General features: G+C 44.1%; 1 protein-coding gene across 1 annotated transcript in view; it reads right to left on the reverse strand.

The window, feature by feature from the left end:
* The window catches only part of gpat2 (glycerol-3-phosphate acyltransferase 2, mitochondrial), a gene marked incomplete at its 3' end in the record, with an annotated part of 144,365 nt that extends 136,807 nt beyond the window's left edge, over window positions 1-7,558 (reverse strand). Inside the window, exon 1 of the mRNA XM_084307348.1 lies at window positions 7,462-7,558. Within this exon, the coding sequence (XP_084163474.1) occupies window positions 7,462-7,533 (72 nt within the window). The 5' untranslated portion in view covers window positions 7,534-7,558. The remainder of the gene's footprint in view (window positions 1-7,461) is intronic.
* Window positions 7,559-19,816: the final 12,258 nt, after the last annotated feature.

The raw sequence follows: 19,816 nt of genomic DNA on the forward strand, positions 1-19,816 counted from the left end.
TGCTAGACGTCCGTATTGCTTCCGGCCACTCGGTACATGTCCCGTGACTCTAGCTCGTCACTCTACATAGCGATCGATTGCCAATAACTCGATAAACAACATGATTTGGACGTATATACCATTATACAAGCTGGAGATGGACCGGGTAATAATATATCCCATAATGATAAAATTTCTACTCGACGATGATCGCCCAACGGCGCGCGGAGACTGGGGTGAGTTTCAGCGTGTAACGTTACCGTCTTCGATAATAACTGATATTATCAACATTTGACCCACATTAGATGATTGGTATAACGCTGCCCACGGAATTATAAACGCCCCCTCGCCCATCCGGTCAACATCAGATGACGTGTAGTAACTTCTAGAAGTACGTCTAGTTGGAATTTTTTATATCGCGCTGATTGCCATCAAACTGTATTTCATCATCAATATAATGCATTTGGGGCTATATATCACGTTCTGGAGAAAGCTGCAGAAAGAGATGAAAACATACTTATACATTAGACCATACTTTACTATGAATATGTGAATGAAAAAGTTTAACGTTGCTACACAATGAACAATACATATAGGACTTTGAATGGGCCCTAATAATGGCAATGTAGCAATAGAATTTAAAAAGTTATAGCCCTGCAAAGAAGGGGACTTTCTCCATAGACAAATAGCGCTGGCAATCTATGGTATATCATTAATTTAACCTTAGGCAACCAAAGTGTTAATGTCATAGCTTGTATTTGATGATATTTTTCTTTGTTATTTACTTGAATGGTTTGATCATTGATTGATGGAGTAATATGGGGTTCTGATAAACAAATTATTTGTTAAAATAACATAAGCTAACATATATTTTTACATCTATGCAAATGCATATGCAATATGTATAACTTGAATAAGTAATAAATACAGAAACAACATGTTTAACAATATGTAAATGAGTAGCTACATTTATTTTACATTACATTAACATTTATACGGTCTTTGGCCCTTTGAGGGAAACCATAATGCTGATGTGGCCCTCTGTGAAAATGAGTTTGACACCCCTGCTCTAGGTGCACCTCTAATACAAACAGGTCTTGTGTGCAACTGGCATTTGACAACTGCAGCGCACGCAGCACAAATAATACATCCTCTAATTATAAACAGGCCTATTGGTGTACTGTATAATAACCCAAACACACTAATAGGCAACAGTGGCATGCTGATTGTTAGTCAATGCTCTATGCAATTATCTCTGCCACTGCCATTATTATACATCCACAATGATGTCAATAAGATCATCATGCTGTCTGTGTATGTGTGCACGTGTGTGTGTGTGTGTGTGTGTGTGAAATTAAGTGTCCTTGAGAGCGCCATTGATAGTCTTGTTTGTGTGTGGATAGGGCTTGTGAATCTCCTAACAGTCCCATCAGTGACACATTTTACATGGTCGAATGAAGATGACACAAAAACAGGTTGAGTCAATATCTGGCAAAGAAAAGTCCATTAAAGTCCTTTTAAAGACACCGCCATATTGATAAAAGACTGGGTCTGATCATCTAAATCGATAATCTGAATGATTAGTCTGGGAAAAAGACAAAACACAGAAGTCAAGTGGAAACACTAAACTGTGTGTGCATGTACACGTCAGTGGTGAGCGGTAAACATTTAGAATTTCAAAGTGCATCGCCGCTCACATCCAAATCTTAATGGAGATCTGCTTGAACAGAGAGTAGGCCCGACTGATGAAATACACCACTAATCCAACTTAAAATGTCCCTAAACAGTTCTAAAAATCCATGTAGGAATTTCGCCCCACAGTAAATGTCATTTTTATTTTATCTTTTTTAGAAAAAACTACCGTAGTGATGTTCAAGCTCAACACATTTGATCAGCTTGGCTACACATCTGTTGAACCTTAGAAACAGGAGATATGCACAAACACGATCTGAGAACCTATCCAATCTATTGCATTTACTTGGTCCCAGGGTTTCTGTTATCTGGCAATTACCGTTTTCTTTTTGTTGGGGACATATTTAAATCTCTCCAGTCATAGTAATTCCAGAGTGGGCCAAACTGCTTGATCCCCTCTCCAGTGTGCCAGCAGAGAGGCTTCTCTCTCAGTTTCATTTCTGTTCACAGCGGAGCTGTGGCTCAACGCTGTCCATGGTGCTGAATAGAGAGGCAGTCTCATTTCTCTCTCTCTTAACCTCTTATCCATCGGGCATGGGGCTAGTTTTGCATAGAACGTCTGTCGATTGCATACCCAAAGTAATTGGCTATTTATTCTTGAACCACTTATAGCACACGCATGAGTCTGGTCCCTTTTGAAAGGAAACATTCTGAAGGCTAATAAGGAAGAATCACTTCACATGAGTGCTAATGTAATAGAGTTACAGATGTTTGAACACACTGAAATAAAGGTTTTGTTACTCATGTTTTTGTTTACTTGTTGCCAGATGCCTGTTTTTGAGTTCCAGCTGAGAGGTAGGAGCTGGAAAAAAACATAACGTTTCCATAGCCTTAAGTCTTATCTAGTACAGGTCCAAAGTTGATAACAATCCCACTGATAATTTGTGTTTTACACATGTTTTTGTAATGTGTGTACTGGCAATAATTCGGCATGATTATCCAAAAGGGCCGCCCGTTGCCATTTATTCAGACAAGCGAGTAAAAAAAAAAAAAAAAAAAAGACAAGTGACCACGTCCGGTTTTGCCTGGCCCTGAACGGACCAGTCACCTCCGACGGTGAAAATTAGACCGTTTTTGTAGCCAATTAAATTCTGGAGCTAACGGTATCTTACATGAGGGCTGATTCCTACGATAAAGGGAGAGAAGAGGACGAAGAAGTTATTTGTTTTGAGAATTTCTCGCTCGTGCTTCGGAATGTATTGCAGCGGAAGGTCATTTTGGATAGGCATGCCGAATTATTACTGATAAACATTACAAACATGTGTAAAACACACATTTTCCATGGGATTGTTTGTTATCAACTTTGGACTAGGGATGTGCATCTCCATCACTGTGGCCGATGCGATGCGCATCTCGATACGTTGCCAACGATACGATACATTAACGATACATTTGAAGCACCGGGCGATGCGATGTGTTGAGTGTTTCCCCTGAAAAAAAATTCAGTGCCGCTAGGGGGGTCCGGGGGCATGCCCCTTTTATTTTTATTTTTTTTTTAAGTTAAATGCATCAATCTGGTGCACTTTGAGAGCAAAATAAAGAGGCTAGATCTATGATGAACTTTGTGCTCAAAACACAAAATCGACTAGACTGCAGTGCTTTCTCCCTGCAGCCTTTTCCTCAGGCCAGTCTTTTACATTAAGCACCCCCCACAGCCCAAATGTAATGATTAAAAAAAAAAATATATATATATAATTATTATTATCATTATACATTTTTTTAATAGTCTAGTTCAGGGGTAGGCAACCCTAGGCACGCGTGCCTGCACATAGGCACAGGGGGCAGCATTTAAAAAAAAAAAAATTTGCTTTGAAATATTATAGTGAAATATTTTGCACTGTTGTCGCATTTATCTTGTTGAAATCCTCCCACAGGTTCTTTTTACTACCACATATTTAATTGAGACCCTTTATTTGTTTATTATTTCAATTTAGCTGGAAATACATTGCTACATCATTCAGTAACATTTGCAGAGCCTTATAACAAAAACATTATTACGGTCACCATTGTGACCAGTGGGATTAATCAACTAATTGTATTATTTATTTTTCTATTTCATTGAACATTGCACATGTTAAAAGCCATTTTTTTACTCAAAATGTGAGTATTACCAAGTCAACTTGTGTTCTTAAAACAATGACAATAAACAGTTTTATTAGGTTGAAATAATGTGGTTGTGTACTTATTTTTCTGTTAACTTATTATGGATTGAAAACTGAAAACCTTAATGCACAGTAACTGAACTCAATATTTTTAAGTTCTGGTAACTTATTATATATTTTTTTACAGTGTAGTCTTGCGATCAATCAAAACTTATTTACACGATATACCTCACATTCACCCTCCATTCACATCCTGGTGTTCTCCATTAGGCCTGTAGGTGGAGCTATGACAGCACACGTACAGTACACACACCAATGGTGATGTGTCCAAAAATGAATGGGCAAATGTGAGTGAAATGGTCGCACTGTATGCAGCTGTTTGTCTGCATTGCATTCCCCCCCCCCAACTCAGATTTAGGGTTGATACAACCATCATAATAATATTGTTAATAATAACAATAATAATAATGATGTAATAATGTAAAAATTATCATTAAAAAGACCTGATTATGAGAAAAAAATATTACGATGCATGGAATATTGTTGAGGCACACTAGTTACAACTATATTTCAAACAGGCACTCCATGTCAAAAAGGTTGCCGACCCCTGGTCTAGTTCATAGCAGCGGCGGTCCTAATTCAGCAGCGGTGCGACTACTACTACAAATAAATACTACAAATAAAACAAATACTACTACTACTACTACTACTAAAATACTATCTTTCAATGCTATAGGCCTATATATATCAATGCTGAACGGTAATCTCTCTCTCTCAATAAACTCAAACTTGCAACACCAACCAACACTCGATAAACACAGACAGAGTTCACTGTCTGTGAACCGTTTAAATACCCAGGTGGGCAAGGTTTGACCTTTAGTATTGACCAATCCTAGCAGAGCTCTATTCATTCTGTCCAATGCATCAGGTAGGCCAGCTGTTACACATGTGTTACAAATATAGGGAGACTGCCACCTAGTGGATTCGATCGGAATTGCATCTCTAATGACCCAAAAATTTGCCAGCGAGGCGCGCATGGGTCTCTAGTATAGGAAAATCGAATAAAAGCAAAAACGAGCAAAACCAGAGAAAACTCGTCATTGGCACGCAACGCATGGCGAGTTAACCCGACTAATCTCGTGGTTGGCACTGAATGGGTTAAGCATGGCCACAGGCAACGCAGATGGGGATTAAGCGTGGCGCTGAAAGTGTTAAGGTTTTTATTTTTTATTTAACAGTATCCAACTATCTATTATATCCAACATGGATATGGCTTTTTTAACAGTATATCCATTATATCCAACATGGATATAAGCAACATGGATATAAGCTTCTTTTCTTCACTTATTTGCAGCATTGGATCAAAATTCGAAACAAAATAAAAATAAAGCTCATCAGTGGTGCACCACAAAATAACCATGTAAACTAAAACAAATGATGTGCAGAATAGTGCAATAACAAAGGTAGTGCAGTAACAGAGGTAGCTTGACTAGCTTCATAAGTTACATTCAGTCATAATTAATACAATTTAAAAATAATATATATTTTTTAAATCCCGATTTCCCCCCAACCCGATTCCGATCTTCTGAAAATCATGTGATCGGCCCCGAAATCACGTGATCGGATCGGGACATCCCTAGAAATATTAGTAATCATTTTTGGAAAGTTGTGCTTCGATCAGAGATTTATCTCGGCTGCTCCCCTACATTTTCAAAGGCCTAGAGAAAGGTTGTCTTAACTTCATCATCATAAGTTATGAATGTCAAATTGATATACATATTTTTCATTGTGGGCTTTCGAGACCCTCTGAAGCGCTGTTGCTCCAACGCTGCAATATCCACGTGTCGGCGCCACGGTAGAATGGTAGACCGTCCTAATTGCTCCATCTGTAGTTGTTGGTATCCAATTCTAGTTTGGGTAAATTCTACCAATACCCTATTGTAGACCTGTTCCAGCCGGATAGGGTGTAGGACACAGGGAGGGGACCAGGGGAGGAAATTAGGCCACTTTACTCGCCAATTGCGAGTATTTTTTACGTTTGGCGAGTAATTCATGAAGAGCACTCGCCAGTCTGGCGAGTACTAGTAATTACAAAACAAAACAAAAAAATCATTCTGCAATCTGCTGATTCGCTCACTGGCACAAACCGAACTCTGACTCCCCCCTTGATTCCTCCCATTTGCGCCACATAATAATCAGACCATAACCAATGAACATCATCGTTGTACAGATGCGCTCTAAGCTCCTCCAATGAACACTCATTTTCTAGAAGATGCCGCCCATCTAGGGGAAGTGGACAGACCACTGCGCGCAGACCTACAAACTCCTGCCACCGGCAGCCGGCTTGACAACGTAGACAAACTTACAAAAACACATCAGTGGATGAAAATAATTGCATGTAGAGTCGTCGCTTTCGGATATCAGTGCGGTCTGACATGGGGGCGAACAACAGCACGCGACGCGTCTCCTTCGAGTCGGATGAGAATGACAAGTCAACCAGCATTAGCCGGCTAGCTACCTAGCATGTAACAAGCTACCATAACGCGCGTTCAACATAGTGGACTATACTGAGCGGCTTTGCTTAAATGCAGCCGAGTGACATTTTATTATTACCGGGGTTCCCCCCATATCACCACTCGCCCATATGCCCTTCACAACGGTGATGTTGTCATACTTGGCATTCAGAATACACCTGCTGAACCCCTAGCGTTGTCGATTCGGTTCCAATGTATTGTCATCTTACAGCACAAGTACAGTACAACCAGAATACACTTGGCATACAACCAGAGTGCAAATGTAACAAGTCAAGTTCAAGTTGTTTTATTTAGCTATTACATTACAGTGAAATGCTTGGTTCTTTCACTGCCCAACTCAGTCCAACCTAAACCAGCCCAGCATTGATTGATTGATTGAAAACTTTATTAACAGATTGCAGAATGGGTACAATACAGTACAGCTCAATACACACAATTGTTAAGGGGATGCAGACCAGAGAAGGACTTTCGTCTTGTTTACATCAGGGTCCCCCATTTCAGTCCTGTTTGCTTAATGCCTTGTCCACTTCCTCCACACTCCAATATGCCCTTCAACCCTGCTCCTGTCAAACCTGCTCTTTCCATTCCCTCCATCATGTCCCCCTTTCTGATGAATATTTCCTGCACTTAAGAGTCAGACACACATTCCTAGTAGTTGAGCCGTGATGAATGAATGAATGAAAACTTTATTTAACAGATTGCAGAATGGGTACAGTACAGTACGGCTCAATACATGCAATTGTTAAGGGGATGCAGACCAGAGAAAGACTTTCGTCTTGTTTACATCAGGGTCCCCCATTTTCAATTCATATTCAATTCATCATTCAGTATAACCTAGACCAGCCCAACCCAGCATCTTTCACTGCCCAGTTCAGCCCAACCCAGTCCAGAATAGTTCCCTCTTTCATGTTAATATGTGATTTAATGATGTAATATTTTGAAGAGTAGAGACAGTGTGATTAATTTACTATGATTGAAAATCAATTTAGACGAAGACGTACAAAGAAGTAATTATCACAATTAGCGATTTTTTTTGTCTGGTAAAAAATCAGTTTGGCTGGTAAAAAAAAATCAGATACTCGCCAGTTGGCTGGTAAGCCAAAAAGTTAGTTTCCTCCCCTGGAGGGGACAGTGAGATGGAATAGTGTTCTTACTGCAGGTTTCTTCTGTCGAGTTGTTGGAACGGCCATGTCGTTGCTGAGGCCATCATTCCTTTCCTCTACCATGATGGGTGGCTCCTTTGATTTCTGTTCCTTTCTCAGATACTCTATCAACACAAAGGTGGGGAGAAGTAGATACGGTTTAGATTAGGGATGCATCAATACCACTTATTCACTTCCAATACAGATTTTGAGACATAAACGTTAGGTTATGGCTATAACCAAGTTCTGTTAGTTAGGGGTGACGCTTGGCATCACACTGCACTCCCTCGCGTACGTGCACGCGCACTGAATAAAATTCCACAAGATATACCTTTAATACCAGTATTAGTCTGACCACACCCCTCATCAGCTTACCTACATAAGCAGGTGTGTGGTCACCTGCTCTCCTCCTACCCAAGCTTTCACCACAAGGTGAGGTCAAGGGCTGCAGCGGCCGTCTGATGCCAAGCGTCACCCCTAACTAACAGAACTTGGTTATAGCCATAACCTAACGTTCTGTTCCGTTAGGGGCTCTGCTTGGCATCACACTGCACAATGGGAGGCCAAGCGGACAAATACACCCCGCTGACAGCCCCCCACAACCATCAGAACAGGGAGGGCCGAGCCCCCCCGACCCCCCCTAATGGAGGGCATCCCCCCTATTAGGGGCTTCACGGGAGGGCGACGGACCCGACCGTGCGAAAAGGCACTCAAGCAACTCAACGCACAGGGTGAGCAGACCGTGGCTTGACCCCACGACTACACCCACGCACAACCCGCATGCCACCCGGGAAAGAACGGAGGAACAACCTCGTTACTGCCCCCAGAATCACGGGGTCAAGGGCAAACCCAACCCCGTGGCAAGGCCGTAGCAGCGGAGCGCGAAGGAAGACCCAGACCCACCAAAAGGACTAGACTCCCTGGAATGGGGGCCCGGAGAAGTCCATGATGCCAGCATCAAGACCCCACCAGGTGGGCACGTAGTGCCCCGCCCCCCACATCGCCAGCGTATTCGGACAAAGGCCCCTCAGCCGAGCGGGCCCCGTCCCCCCAATAGTACACCGCCTGGCACACTGACCCTGCAACAGGCAGTCAGCATGGCCGTAAGCACACAAAAAAGGTTAACCAACGGAAGCAGGCAGCGCACCGGGGAAAAACCAGGCAACAGGCTATTAACCCTAGCCTGGAGACTGCGGACGAGACAGGCGCCAGAGGGGACAGCTGAACACAGCCGCCCCGGCGGAAGGAGCGTAAGCTGGCGGTGTTGCACGACCAAGCCTCCATTTAAAAACCCCCACCCAGAGGGGTCGAGGCAGAGAAGGCTGACACGATTGGCAGACGTCATGAACGTGCAAGGGCACCCTCAACCGGTGAACCCGGGAGTTGACACTGCACCAACACACCAGGGAATCAACCACCTTGGTGTTACCCAATGCGGTGGTTGTTCCTATAACCCCTCAAGAAAAAACTCCAAAACACACCTGCGGGTATACACCGGCTATACCGCAGTACAAGTGTTTCAGTTTCCAAAAAAGGGTTAACCCAGGCCTACGGGTCGACGAAACATTACTTCGGACCGGGCCTGGCGGTACGGGAAGCACAGGGCCACCAGAGGAGGTCAAAAACCACCCCCACAGGCCCCTCTCCGCCATGCGTGAGAGAGGAGCGGAAAAGAATGGAGAACCAGCCCCTAAGCACACCGTACTTGGTATTCCCAGGCGGTCTCCCAACCAAGTACTAACCAGGACCAACCTGTGTACAGTGGTGCAGTCGTAATATGGATAGAGCGCATCTTTGTGCGCGCGTACTGATCATCTAGTAACACGGCGTGTAACCGCGTGTGACTACGACTGCACCACTGCCTGTGTAGCGGCCGAGATCCGACGAGATCGAGCGTGTACAGAATGGCATGGCTGTAAGCCATTACGACAGTGCAGAGTAAAAACGTACCCAACCAGGGTCTCCATAGCGCTTAACCCTGTGACACCCGGACCGACCTGGCATTTTCCCCCCTGAAAAAAGTCCCTCAGGGTACCAGAACAGCAGATCTGCATCCCCGGCGGACAACGGGTTCAACTGATCCGGACCAGCGTGACCAGAACCAGTCCCGTGCCCTAACCACGCCGACCTGCCTACTCCAGGAGAAGGGCAGATATGCGTGTCGATCTTAACATGAAAAGAAGGCGCCACCCAGACGTTCGGGCGAACCGCGCCTGGTGGCCCACCCCAAGGGCGTGAGACCCCTCTACATATGTTCAGATCCATTCCGTCATCATCCCGCAGACATGAACGAGAATCCGTCGAAAAACCAACCCAGGTCGTGGGATTTGGTCGTCGGAAGAGGAAAAACCCCCATCTCAGTTGCTTTATAAAAACGCCGTTTCAACCACAAGCAACCAAGGCGTGCCAGTCAGTCGCCTGTTTACAGCGAGCTAGCACTATACGTGCGTCGGGACACACCCCCATCAATGAACAGGCTATTTAGACCCGTCATTGAATCCCCAAGGCGCCCAGGGGAACGACAAGAGGGGTGTGACACTTCCTAACTCCAACACTTTTTGAATAGAAAAGAAGGAAGCATCAACAGTATGTATCCCAGTCAGGGCATGTGAGCGGATCGGCGCGGGTGAGAAATCCGCTCTTCGCTCTTTAAAGCTTGGTCCGCTCCGCTAATTGCTCATGTTGATCCCGCCGCCACACCGCTCAGCGCGCCGCCAGCGCTCAACTTCATTTTGGCATCAAGCTCTCCTCGCTCCACCCCGCTCAGCAGAAAAAAAATTACAGCGGGGGAAATAAAAGAAAGTGCTGTTTTCCTGAAATTGGCTAATTAAACACATCGGATTTCCTGAAGGCCTTCGTTCGAGCATGCGTAAATTCTTGATTTCGTTATTTAAAATATCATAGAATAATGAAAACAGACAGACCCAGTTTAAATGTATCAACCGAATATGGTATTTTTTTTTTATTTACCACTGCACCATGGGCAGGGCACCACCAAGACATTCAACGCAGTGACGGAAAAAACTAATTATGCACAGCCCTCGGCATATACAGTACCTTGTATTATCCGACGTAGCTAATTGAATTACACTGTAGGCCTATACCTTTTTGCATACTGTTAATAAAGTATTAAATCAACCAATCAATCTGAGGTAGAACATAATCACTGACAGCCAGGGCAGCATAAGACGGATAAAAAATTACGCGTATGACATGAGCCTCAGAGGAGGCCGTAATAGGCCTAAGGCCTTGGCTTAGCATGCACTGAAGACAATGAATGCAACAGGCTTGTTATCAAACGAACTCAGGAAATCACATAGCTAATATGCCTATGAAAATAAAAATATAACTTACTCGACATAACTGTCTACAAAGTGTCTCACAGTAAAACACAAACGAAAATGTGCAAGTTCCATATAGCCTTTGAAAAACTCGAATACAATCAACCAATATAAAAGTGCTGTTGGATATGCTACATTTATATAAATGTATAAAATCTAAAACAGAGTGCTACATTCTTATGTATAAAATAAAAAATAATGGCCATTAACTTTAGGCAGGCCTATTGCATTTTGCAATAAAGTAGGATATTATAGGCTATTCGTTTTTGTCACTTTGTGCATTTTAAACAAAATAAAACAATGCTCATGTGCCTATATCTGCCATGCAGTGCCACGGCAGCTACATTATCTTTGAGTTCACTTTCAAGAACACGAGTTTAGCCAATGTCTGAGGCTTCAAACTCATGCGGTGATTTCTTGACATCAAACCGGCAGCGGAAAACACCCTCTCTGCGCTCGCAGAGCCACTGGGAATACTGAACACTTTGCGGGCAACTTTACTCAGGCGTGGAAGGGACTTGGAATTTTGTTTCCAAAATGCAATGACATCTTTGACATCGTCAGGGTTTGATCTTGGGGACGAGAGGTAGGTTTCAACTTCAGTTTTCGCATTGCCTCCTCCCGTGGGCTGATTCTCTGAGAAGTATGATCCAAACATACGAGGCCTCTTGATTTCTTCGGGCGCGTCAGACTCTCCGCCGTCGGGTTGACCTGCTGCCTCTCCAGCACCAGCGACTGCTGCGGTCATCTCCTCTGTTTCTTTGACGAGGAGGTCGCGTATTTCTCCAAGTTTATTACAAACCAACTCATCACGGATTATCCACTCTGTTTTGAAACGAGGATCTAACAGCGACGCGAAGAGGAGGTGTTTATCATCATAGTACATTCTGAAGCGAGTGGACACGTTATTGGACAGTGTTTCCGCGAAAGAAGCTATTCCTAATGGAAGGGCAGCGTTGTTGTTGACAAGCAGGGATTTGAGCTCGCCAACAGCCGGGAGAATCATGCCCAAATTCCCAAGCTCCCGTTGCATGTTGTCTGTGAGGTCAGCCAGCGGTGACAATACTTCAACAAGGTGATTGAGCCGACGCACGTCATTAAGTGTGAGAATAGCGGCAGTGGTTTTAAGTTTGCTCTGCCACAATGCATCTTTTTTGAATAGCTTTAGGACAGACTCCACCATGCGCAGCTGGCTGCTCCATCGCGTCGGGCAAGCAGTGGTGGGTCGTACACCCAGAGAGTCAGTTTCCTCCGTGTTCAGACAACTCTTACGCACACTTTTCACTAGCTTTCCCACTTTAACTAGCAGGCGATTGATATCATCATGCTCGTTAACTGCGTCTTTGATAGCTAACTGAAGCAGATGAATTGGGCATCGCAGGTGTAAACTTGATACGGTGAAGTACTGGTTTACCATAGCCTCTACAGTATTAGTGACCACGTCCACTTGGTTTTGCGAGAGCGCAGGTTCCTCCTCCGCTATTTCCTCCCCTTCCTCCACCACCAGTGCCACTTCATCATCATCATCTTTCTCCTCTTCTCCTTCAGCGTCAGGCAGGATGTTAAATGCCTTGACCATGTTGCTGGCACTGTCTGTCACCACACGAATCACGCGTTGATGAATGTTCCAATTTTTCAGCACTTTCATACTTTTGATATATGCGATCTGCAGTGTGAGACCCTGTTATGTGCTCACAGCCTAACAGAACCGTGTGGCCCTTGAACGTCCCGTCGATAAAACTTGCCACAATAGCAAGGAAACTGTGGCCTCTTCTACTTGTCCAAATATCAGATGCAAGAACAAACCCTTCACCCATTCCTATGAGATCTCGTAGTTTGACTTCCATCTCTTGTATGGCATGTGGCATAAGTGTATCCCGGACAGTATTGTAGCAGGGCGGGGTGTAACCTGGTTGGGCCATGCCGGCAAAATGTCTCATACCTTCACGTTCTCCTTTACTTAAGGGGTCGTAATCCATGGATATCATTTTAAAAAACGCTTCATCCAGCTCCCTTTTTCTTTCACGTGTCACGTTAGGTGCCTTTTTTCCAGTGAGGAAATTGTGCAGCGAGTCACGCTGTTTCTCTTTTTGTTGCTGCTTCGTCTGGGCATCTAAAACAAATAATAAATGCATGCTTTATATTAGGTCTACAATACATTAAGCTGTAATAAGGCTACCAATTTCAAAATGGCTAATAATGACAAGTAACAAACCTTTGGATTTCTTCTCATTATGTTCGCGAAATATGTGGTCATGCTTCCTCCCAATGTGTCTCTTTAGATTCCAAGAAGAATCTCTTCCGACGGTAATATAGTCTGCACATTCTGTCTCCTCACCATCATCGTTAGTTGTTTTCACGATACATTGGAACTTATTATCTGTTACTTTTTTAAAATACTTCGCAAACACGGCCATGCTTTCACGTTGTGGGATTTCTTGTAAGCACATGCAGTTCTGTTTACAGGACGGACACTGAGGACAGGTGCATTGTGGACCGGTGCCATCTGGTCTGGTCTGGTAGACGCCTCCCAGACCAGTGCCGTGCGCACTGAGGAGCGGACCTGAGCGGCTTGGAGCGGAGGAGAACTCTCGCTCCGGTCGTCGCGCCGACCCATTTTAAAACCCACTCCTCGACTAGCTGACTTGAACATGGATCTGCCGCTGTCGCACATCCACGCACATATCTCCTCGTGAAGGAATACTCTCATTTGGATATGAAAGAAGGGGCTACACGGTAGGGGTGGACGGTATGGTCTAAAATTTATATCACGGTATAATTTGAAGCATAGACGGTAACGGTATATATCACGGTATCATCGTTTTTGATAATTTTTTTTTTTTTTTTTTTTTTATATAATTTTTTTTTTTTTTATATAAAATATATATATTATATAATTAGACTTGTACTTGTATTATCTGCGAGACATCGCCACCACGCAACAAGCTCCACTGTCTGTGTGTACATTAGTAGCCTCCAGCTACGGCCAGGATTCTCCTGAGCTGCAGCTGGACCTATACTCGAGTAGCCTCGAGCTACGGCCAGGATTCACCGGCGCTGCAGCTGGGCCCTAGTATTGGTATAACGTTAAATCACATTCACAAGCCCTCAGCTCGAATACGCATCGAATCAGTGTTATAAGACATTGATATCAGGAGCTATCTGTAGCTACTGCTAGCCGGATATATAACGTTAATACAACGCCTCAGTGAATTATTTAGTTCAATGGGACATTTCGTTTTGAACGGTGAACTAATTTGCGTTAACGTGAGCTAACGGCTAACGGAGCTATCATACACGTCTGAATGAATGAATGAATGAAAACTTTATTTAACAGATTGCAGAATGGGTACAATACAGTACGGCTCAATACATACAATTGTTAAGGGGATGCAGACCTGAGAAAGACGTTGTCTTGTTTCCATCAGGGTCCCCCATTTTCAATTCATATAGATACTCTCTACTCTACTCTACTCTCTACTAGACTTGATGGAGCGTTTGTTGATGTCAGGAGCTATCGGTAGCTGGCCGACTAGATACCGTTCGGTTAGACAATGCCTCATCATGTATTAAACTAAAAGTGAATAGTTGACTGGGTCATTTTGTAACGGTAGCTAAGCTAACGTTAGCTCAGGGAGACGCCGCCGACAGCTGAGCTCCCGTGTCCCGTCCCACTAGACTACTAGATCCGTGTTTACATGCGTGCGGGAGGGGCTGGCACGCCCACTGCGCGAAGCCTCCTAAATAACTTTTTCCAGTTCGCACATATCTATTATCTATGACTAATTCTATCTATTTTTAGGGGCAAATGCGAGTGAAATAGTCGCGCTGTGGTTACATGACGTCATTGCTATTTTAGAGCTGCACTACCGGTTACACGGTATAGGCAAAATCCATACCGTAGAGCAAATTCATACCGTTTATACCGTATACCGTTTATACCGTCCACCCCTACTACACGGTGACAGAGAGAATCCACTCGTCCAGAACACACAGGGATCACCAGTGTTAATGGTCGCGGCCCACTAGTTAAAACTACAATGGTCTTCAGACCAAGGCCTTCTGTCGCCTAGGTGGCTGAACAAAGGACCCTAGCCTGGGGCCGGTTTCCATAAACATTGTCAAGTAGCCCCCATAGCACTAACAGACAAGTGAAGCCCGCCAGCAACAGTACTCACCCAACCTGAAACCCACCGCTTCTCACAACAGCGGCGTGTCCGACAGTTCAGCTGTGGCCTGACAGGTTTCACCCCAACAAACACAGCAAGGAACTGCAGTTGAGAAGCATGCAGCGGCGTGCTCCCAATACGAAAACCGGTGGAGGGTTTTTAGAATGATCATCATCTTCCAGACACTCCAGTACGAAGACAATATCGCCGTATTTTCTCGAAAATAGTGAGAGAGAAAATAAAGATATGATGTCAACGTATCTCCTCCTTGTAAACAATATTTTTCTCCACGTCAACTAACAACACGTCAAGTGGGGTACTACCGAGGCACTTCCTTGTGGTGAAAGCGAGAAGGAGGAGAGCAGGTGACCACACACCTGCTTATGTAGGTAAGCTGATGAGGGGTGTGGTCAGACTAATACTGGTATTAAAGGTATATCTTGTGGAATTTTATTCAGTGCGCGTGCACGTACGCGAGGGAGTGCAGTGTGATGCCAAGCAGAGCCCCTAACGGAACAGAACTAAGTATTGGCCAATCATTTAGGGCAGGGGTAGGCAATTATTTTTCCAAGCCACTGTATGGGGGTCCGGAAACAAAAACAATGGCTAATTTAATATATTGATAGTGAAAACATTTTAACTGTGACAGACCACCTTATAACTAAGACATACATTTGTGGCAGAGGCAGAGAATGGACAAAATAAACAAGCTGCATAGGTGGCATAATAAACTGTAAACGACATACACATTTGCACTGAATATTATACCTTTGTCTTTTTGCCATTTTATTATAAAACCAGAGACAAGCGCCTCTATCTTACATTACGCGCAACCAATGCGTCTATCCGACGGCCCTTTCTGTGGAGCGCACTGGACTATTGAGAAACAATTAGGCATTTTCCATTGGTTCTCCCAGTCCACGTGACCATTTCTAGCATTTCCATTGGCTATAGTGACAGTCAGACATGGATATATGATAAATGGATAGATGCAGTCCAGAGAAAACAACCAATCTACATATTTCAAGATTCTATGCTTTACATCCGCGCATTCTCGGAGAGATGCACAACATTTTGAGATGACAATCGATTCAGATACAATAAAGCAAGTCTTTATCACAAACAAATCCAAAGATATTTAATGTTTTACAAAACATGTCTAGTGTTGCGCCCGGCTTTAGAGGGTTAAAAGCCAAATTGTATTTTTTATTTAGTTAATGTCTCGTTCCTAAATAAATTCCTTATATACCTAATGAAGAAACAATCCCCTCCACCAAAATTAAAATCTACCCAAATCAAAAGCCCTGGGTAGACAAATCCATCTGTGAGGCTCTGAAAGTGCGCACATCAGCATACAACACCGGGCTGGTGACAGGCAACATGGAAGAACACAAGATGGCAAGATACAACGTCAGGAGAGCAGTAATAGAGGCAAAACGGCGTTACAGGGATAAAGTTGAACTTCAGTTTGAACAGGCTGACTCTAGAGGCATGTGGCAGGGCCTCAGAACAATGACAGACTACAAAGGCACCCCCCTCAAACTGAACAGTGACATCTCCTTAGCAAATGATCTCAATTCCTTCTATGCGAGGTTTGAGGCTGTGAATAACAACACCAGCCTACAAACCACGGCAATGGGGGGGGGGGGGGTCTGCTGATGGAGACTCAGTGTTCAGGGTAACAGAGCATGAGGTGAGACGGATCTTTAAAAAAGTGAATATCAGGAAGGCAGCAGGACCGGACGGCATCCCCGGCCGCGTCCTAAAAGTCTGTGCCGACCAACTGGCCCCGGTATTCACTGACATCTTCAACCTGTCCTTGGAACAGGCTGTCATCCCCACCTGTCTGAAGAAGTCCACCATCATCCCTGTTAGAGTTGTTCCGATACCGATACTAGTATCGGAAATGCCGCCGATACTGCCTAAAATGCTAGTATCGGTATCGGCGAGTACACGTAAATTCTAGCCTCCGATCCCATGATGTAATTTATCTCCTGCCGAGTCCTGCGGAGAGTGAGGATTATAAAATGAACATGTTTTAAAGTGTGATGCTGTGTCATTTTAACAGCAGATACACTTTCTTAAATTCCATTGTCCCCGACAGTGCGGTGTGACGGGGAGCTCGGACGGGAATCGGGATGTGTTTGGCTGGTGTTATGATAGCATTAGCTGGAAAGATAGCTAGTTGGAACAACATCCGCTTTTAACGTTACATCAAATCAGATGATCGCCTGTCCTTTCTCCAGGACCTAACACTGTCCGTGACCGTCTATCAACAATAATGCACCCACGGTGAATTGTATTTAAGTTAAGTAGCTACGGACTAGCGTTAGCTGACTATTACTAACGTTATCTTAATGTCGATGCGGGAAGGCGAGCTAGGTCAGTTAGCTTAGCTTGATAACGTTACCGTGTCTAAAGTTGGTGCTATTCACATAATCCAGCAATAATGGCTGCAGACCTGCAAGCAAAGTACAGCAAGTGCCAAAGGATAAGAGTCTGAGGCGGAGTTTCAAAAGAGAATGTTGAATATTTATTTTGCATCAAAAATCACAACATGAACGGTCTATCTGCCACTAGCTTACAGACTGAATAGGGTATATCTGCAGAGCCACTGAGTAGCGAGTGCAACACCGTTTAATGTCCGTGTGGATCATTCGAGTAGGGTATATCTGCAGTGCTGCAGCCCATACTCATTGATTAATGATACTAATACAAATCTATACAATCACCTGTTGTTGAATAAATACCATACGTTCTAGTTATTACTAAAAAAAACAGTATAACAGTATCTAAAAAAAAAAAAAAAAGTATAATTTATATATTTAAAAAAAAAAAAAAAAAATGTTTGCACTGGTATCGGATAAATATCGGTATCGGCCGATACCCAAAGCTTAGGTATCGGAATCGGATCGGAAAGGGAAAAATGGTATCGGAACATCTCTAATCCCTGTACCCAAAAAATCTACGCCCGCTTGCCTCAACGACTACCGCCCTGTAGCCCTCACCTCCATAGCCATGAAGTGCTTTGAGAAGCTAGTGAAGGGCTACATCTGTTCCTCCCTCCCCATCAACCTGGACCCTCTGCAATTTGCATATCGCCCCAACAGGTCCACGGAGGACGCCATAGCCCATGTGCTGCACACAGCAGCATCACACCTGGACAAGAGGCAGGGGAACTATGTGAGAATGCTCTTCATCGACTACAGCTCAGCATTCAATACCATAGTCCCCTCCAAACTCATAGCCAAGCTCAGGGACCTGGGCTTGAACTATGACCTCTGCCAGTGGGTCTTGGACTTCCTGACGGGCAGACCCCAGGTGGTAAGAGCCGGCAACTGCACCTCCTCATCCATCACGCTCAACATAGGGGCCCCCCAGGGCTGTGTTCTGAGCCCCCTCCTCTACTCCCTGTACACACATGACTGCGTAGCACAGCGGAACAACAACACCATCATCAAATTTGCTGATGACACAGTAGTGGTGGGCCTGATCTCTGCCAACGACGAAAGGGCCTACCTGGAAGAGGTAGAGAACCTGTCACAGTGGTGTCAGGAGAACTGCCTCTCCCTGAACGTCAGCAAAACAAAAGAGATGATTGTGGACTTCAGGAGGTCGGGGGTCAAGGACTACAGCCCCCTCAGCATCGACGGGGCACCGGTTGAGAGAGTGAACAGTTTCAAGTACCTCGGAGCCCACATATCCGAGGACTTGACATGGACCACACACATTGACAGTGTTGTGAAGAAGGCACGACAACGCCTCTACTTCCTCAGGCGCCTAAGGAAGTTCCAAGTCAGTCAGAAGATCCTTAGGAACTTCTACTCATGTACAATAGAGAGCATCCTGACCGGCAACATCACCTCCTGGTTTGGGAATAGCACTGCACAAGACCGTAGCAGACTACAAAGAGTGACACGTTCAGCCGAACGCACAATTGGAGGGGGGCTTCCCACCCTCCAGAACATTTACAACAAGCGGTGCAAGGGGAAGGCTAAGAGAATTATTAAGGACTCGAGCCACCCGAACAACTGCCTCTTTGAACTTCTGCAGTCAGGCAAGCGATACCGGAGTCTTAAGGCGAGCACAGAAAGACTCAGAAGAAGCTTCTATCCCCAGGCCATCAGGCTGCTAAACGAACAATAATCACTATGCAACAACCATCAAATGCACACAGCACACACACCCACACGCACACACTCACTCAAACAAACAACACACTGCAGCACCCACTCTCCACACTTTAGATCACACAAACACACTTACACTTTATATTTATTGATAAAGGATTTGCACTACAACTCGTACACCTACTGTGAATTGTACCTAAATTGCACCTCGTCCCATTTCTCCATTTCTGCCTTGCACTATATAGTATTGTATATTAGTACACTGCACAGTATTGTATATTGTATGGTAACTACGTCTATTCTGCATCGAACATTGTACATATGTCTAAACTGAACACTGTGACCTCCTTTTTTTTACTTCTAATTTTACTATGTTATTTTATTTCATACTTATCTTGTCTTGCACAGTCTCTGGAGCGCAACAGTAAGAAGCATTTTGTATAAAAGCAGGGGAGGAAACTAACTTTTTGGCTTACCAGCCAACTGGCGAGTATCTGATTTCTTTTACCAGCCAAACAGATTTTTTACCAGACAAAAAAAATCGCTAATTGTGATAATTACTTCTTTGTACGTCTTAGTCTAAATTGATTTTCAATCATAGTAAATTAATCACACTGTCTCTACTCTTCAAAATATTACATCATTAAATCACATATTAACATGAAAGAGGGAACTATTCTGGACTGGGTTGGGCTGAACTGAGCAGTGAAAGATGCTGGGTTTGGCT

This window comes from Notolepis coatsorum, assembly GCF_963971535.1.
Source record: "Notolepis coatsorum genome assembly, chromosome: 1".
In the NCBI taxonomy this organism is placed as follows: Eukaryota; Metazoa; Chordata; class Actinopteri; order Aulopiformes; family Paralepididae; genus Notolepis; species Notolepis coatsorum.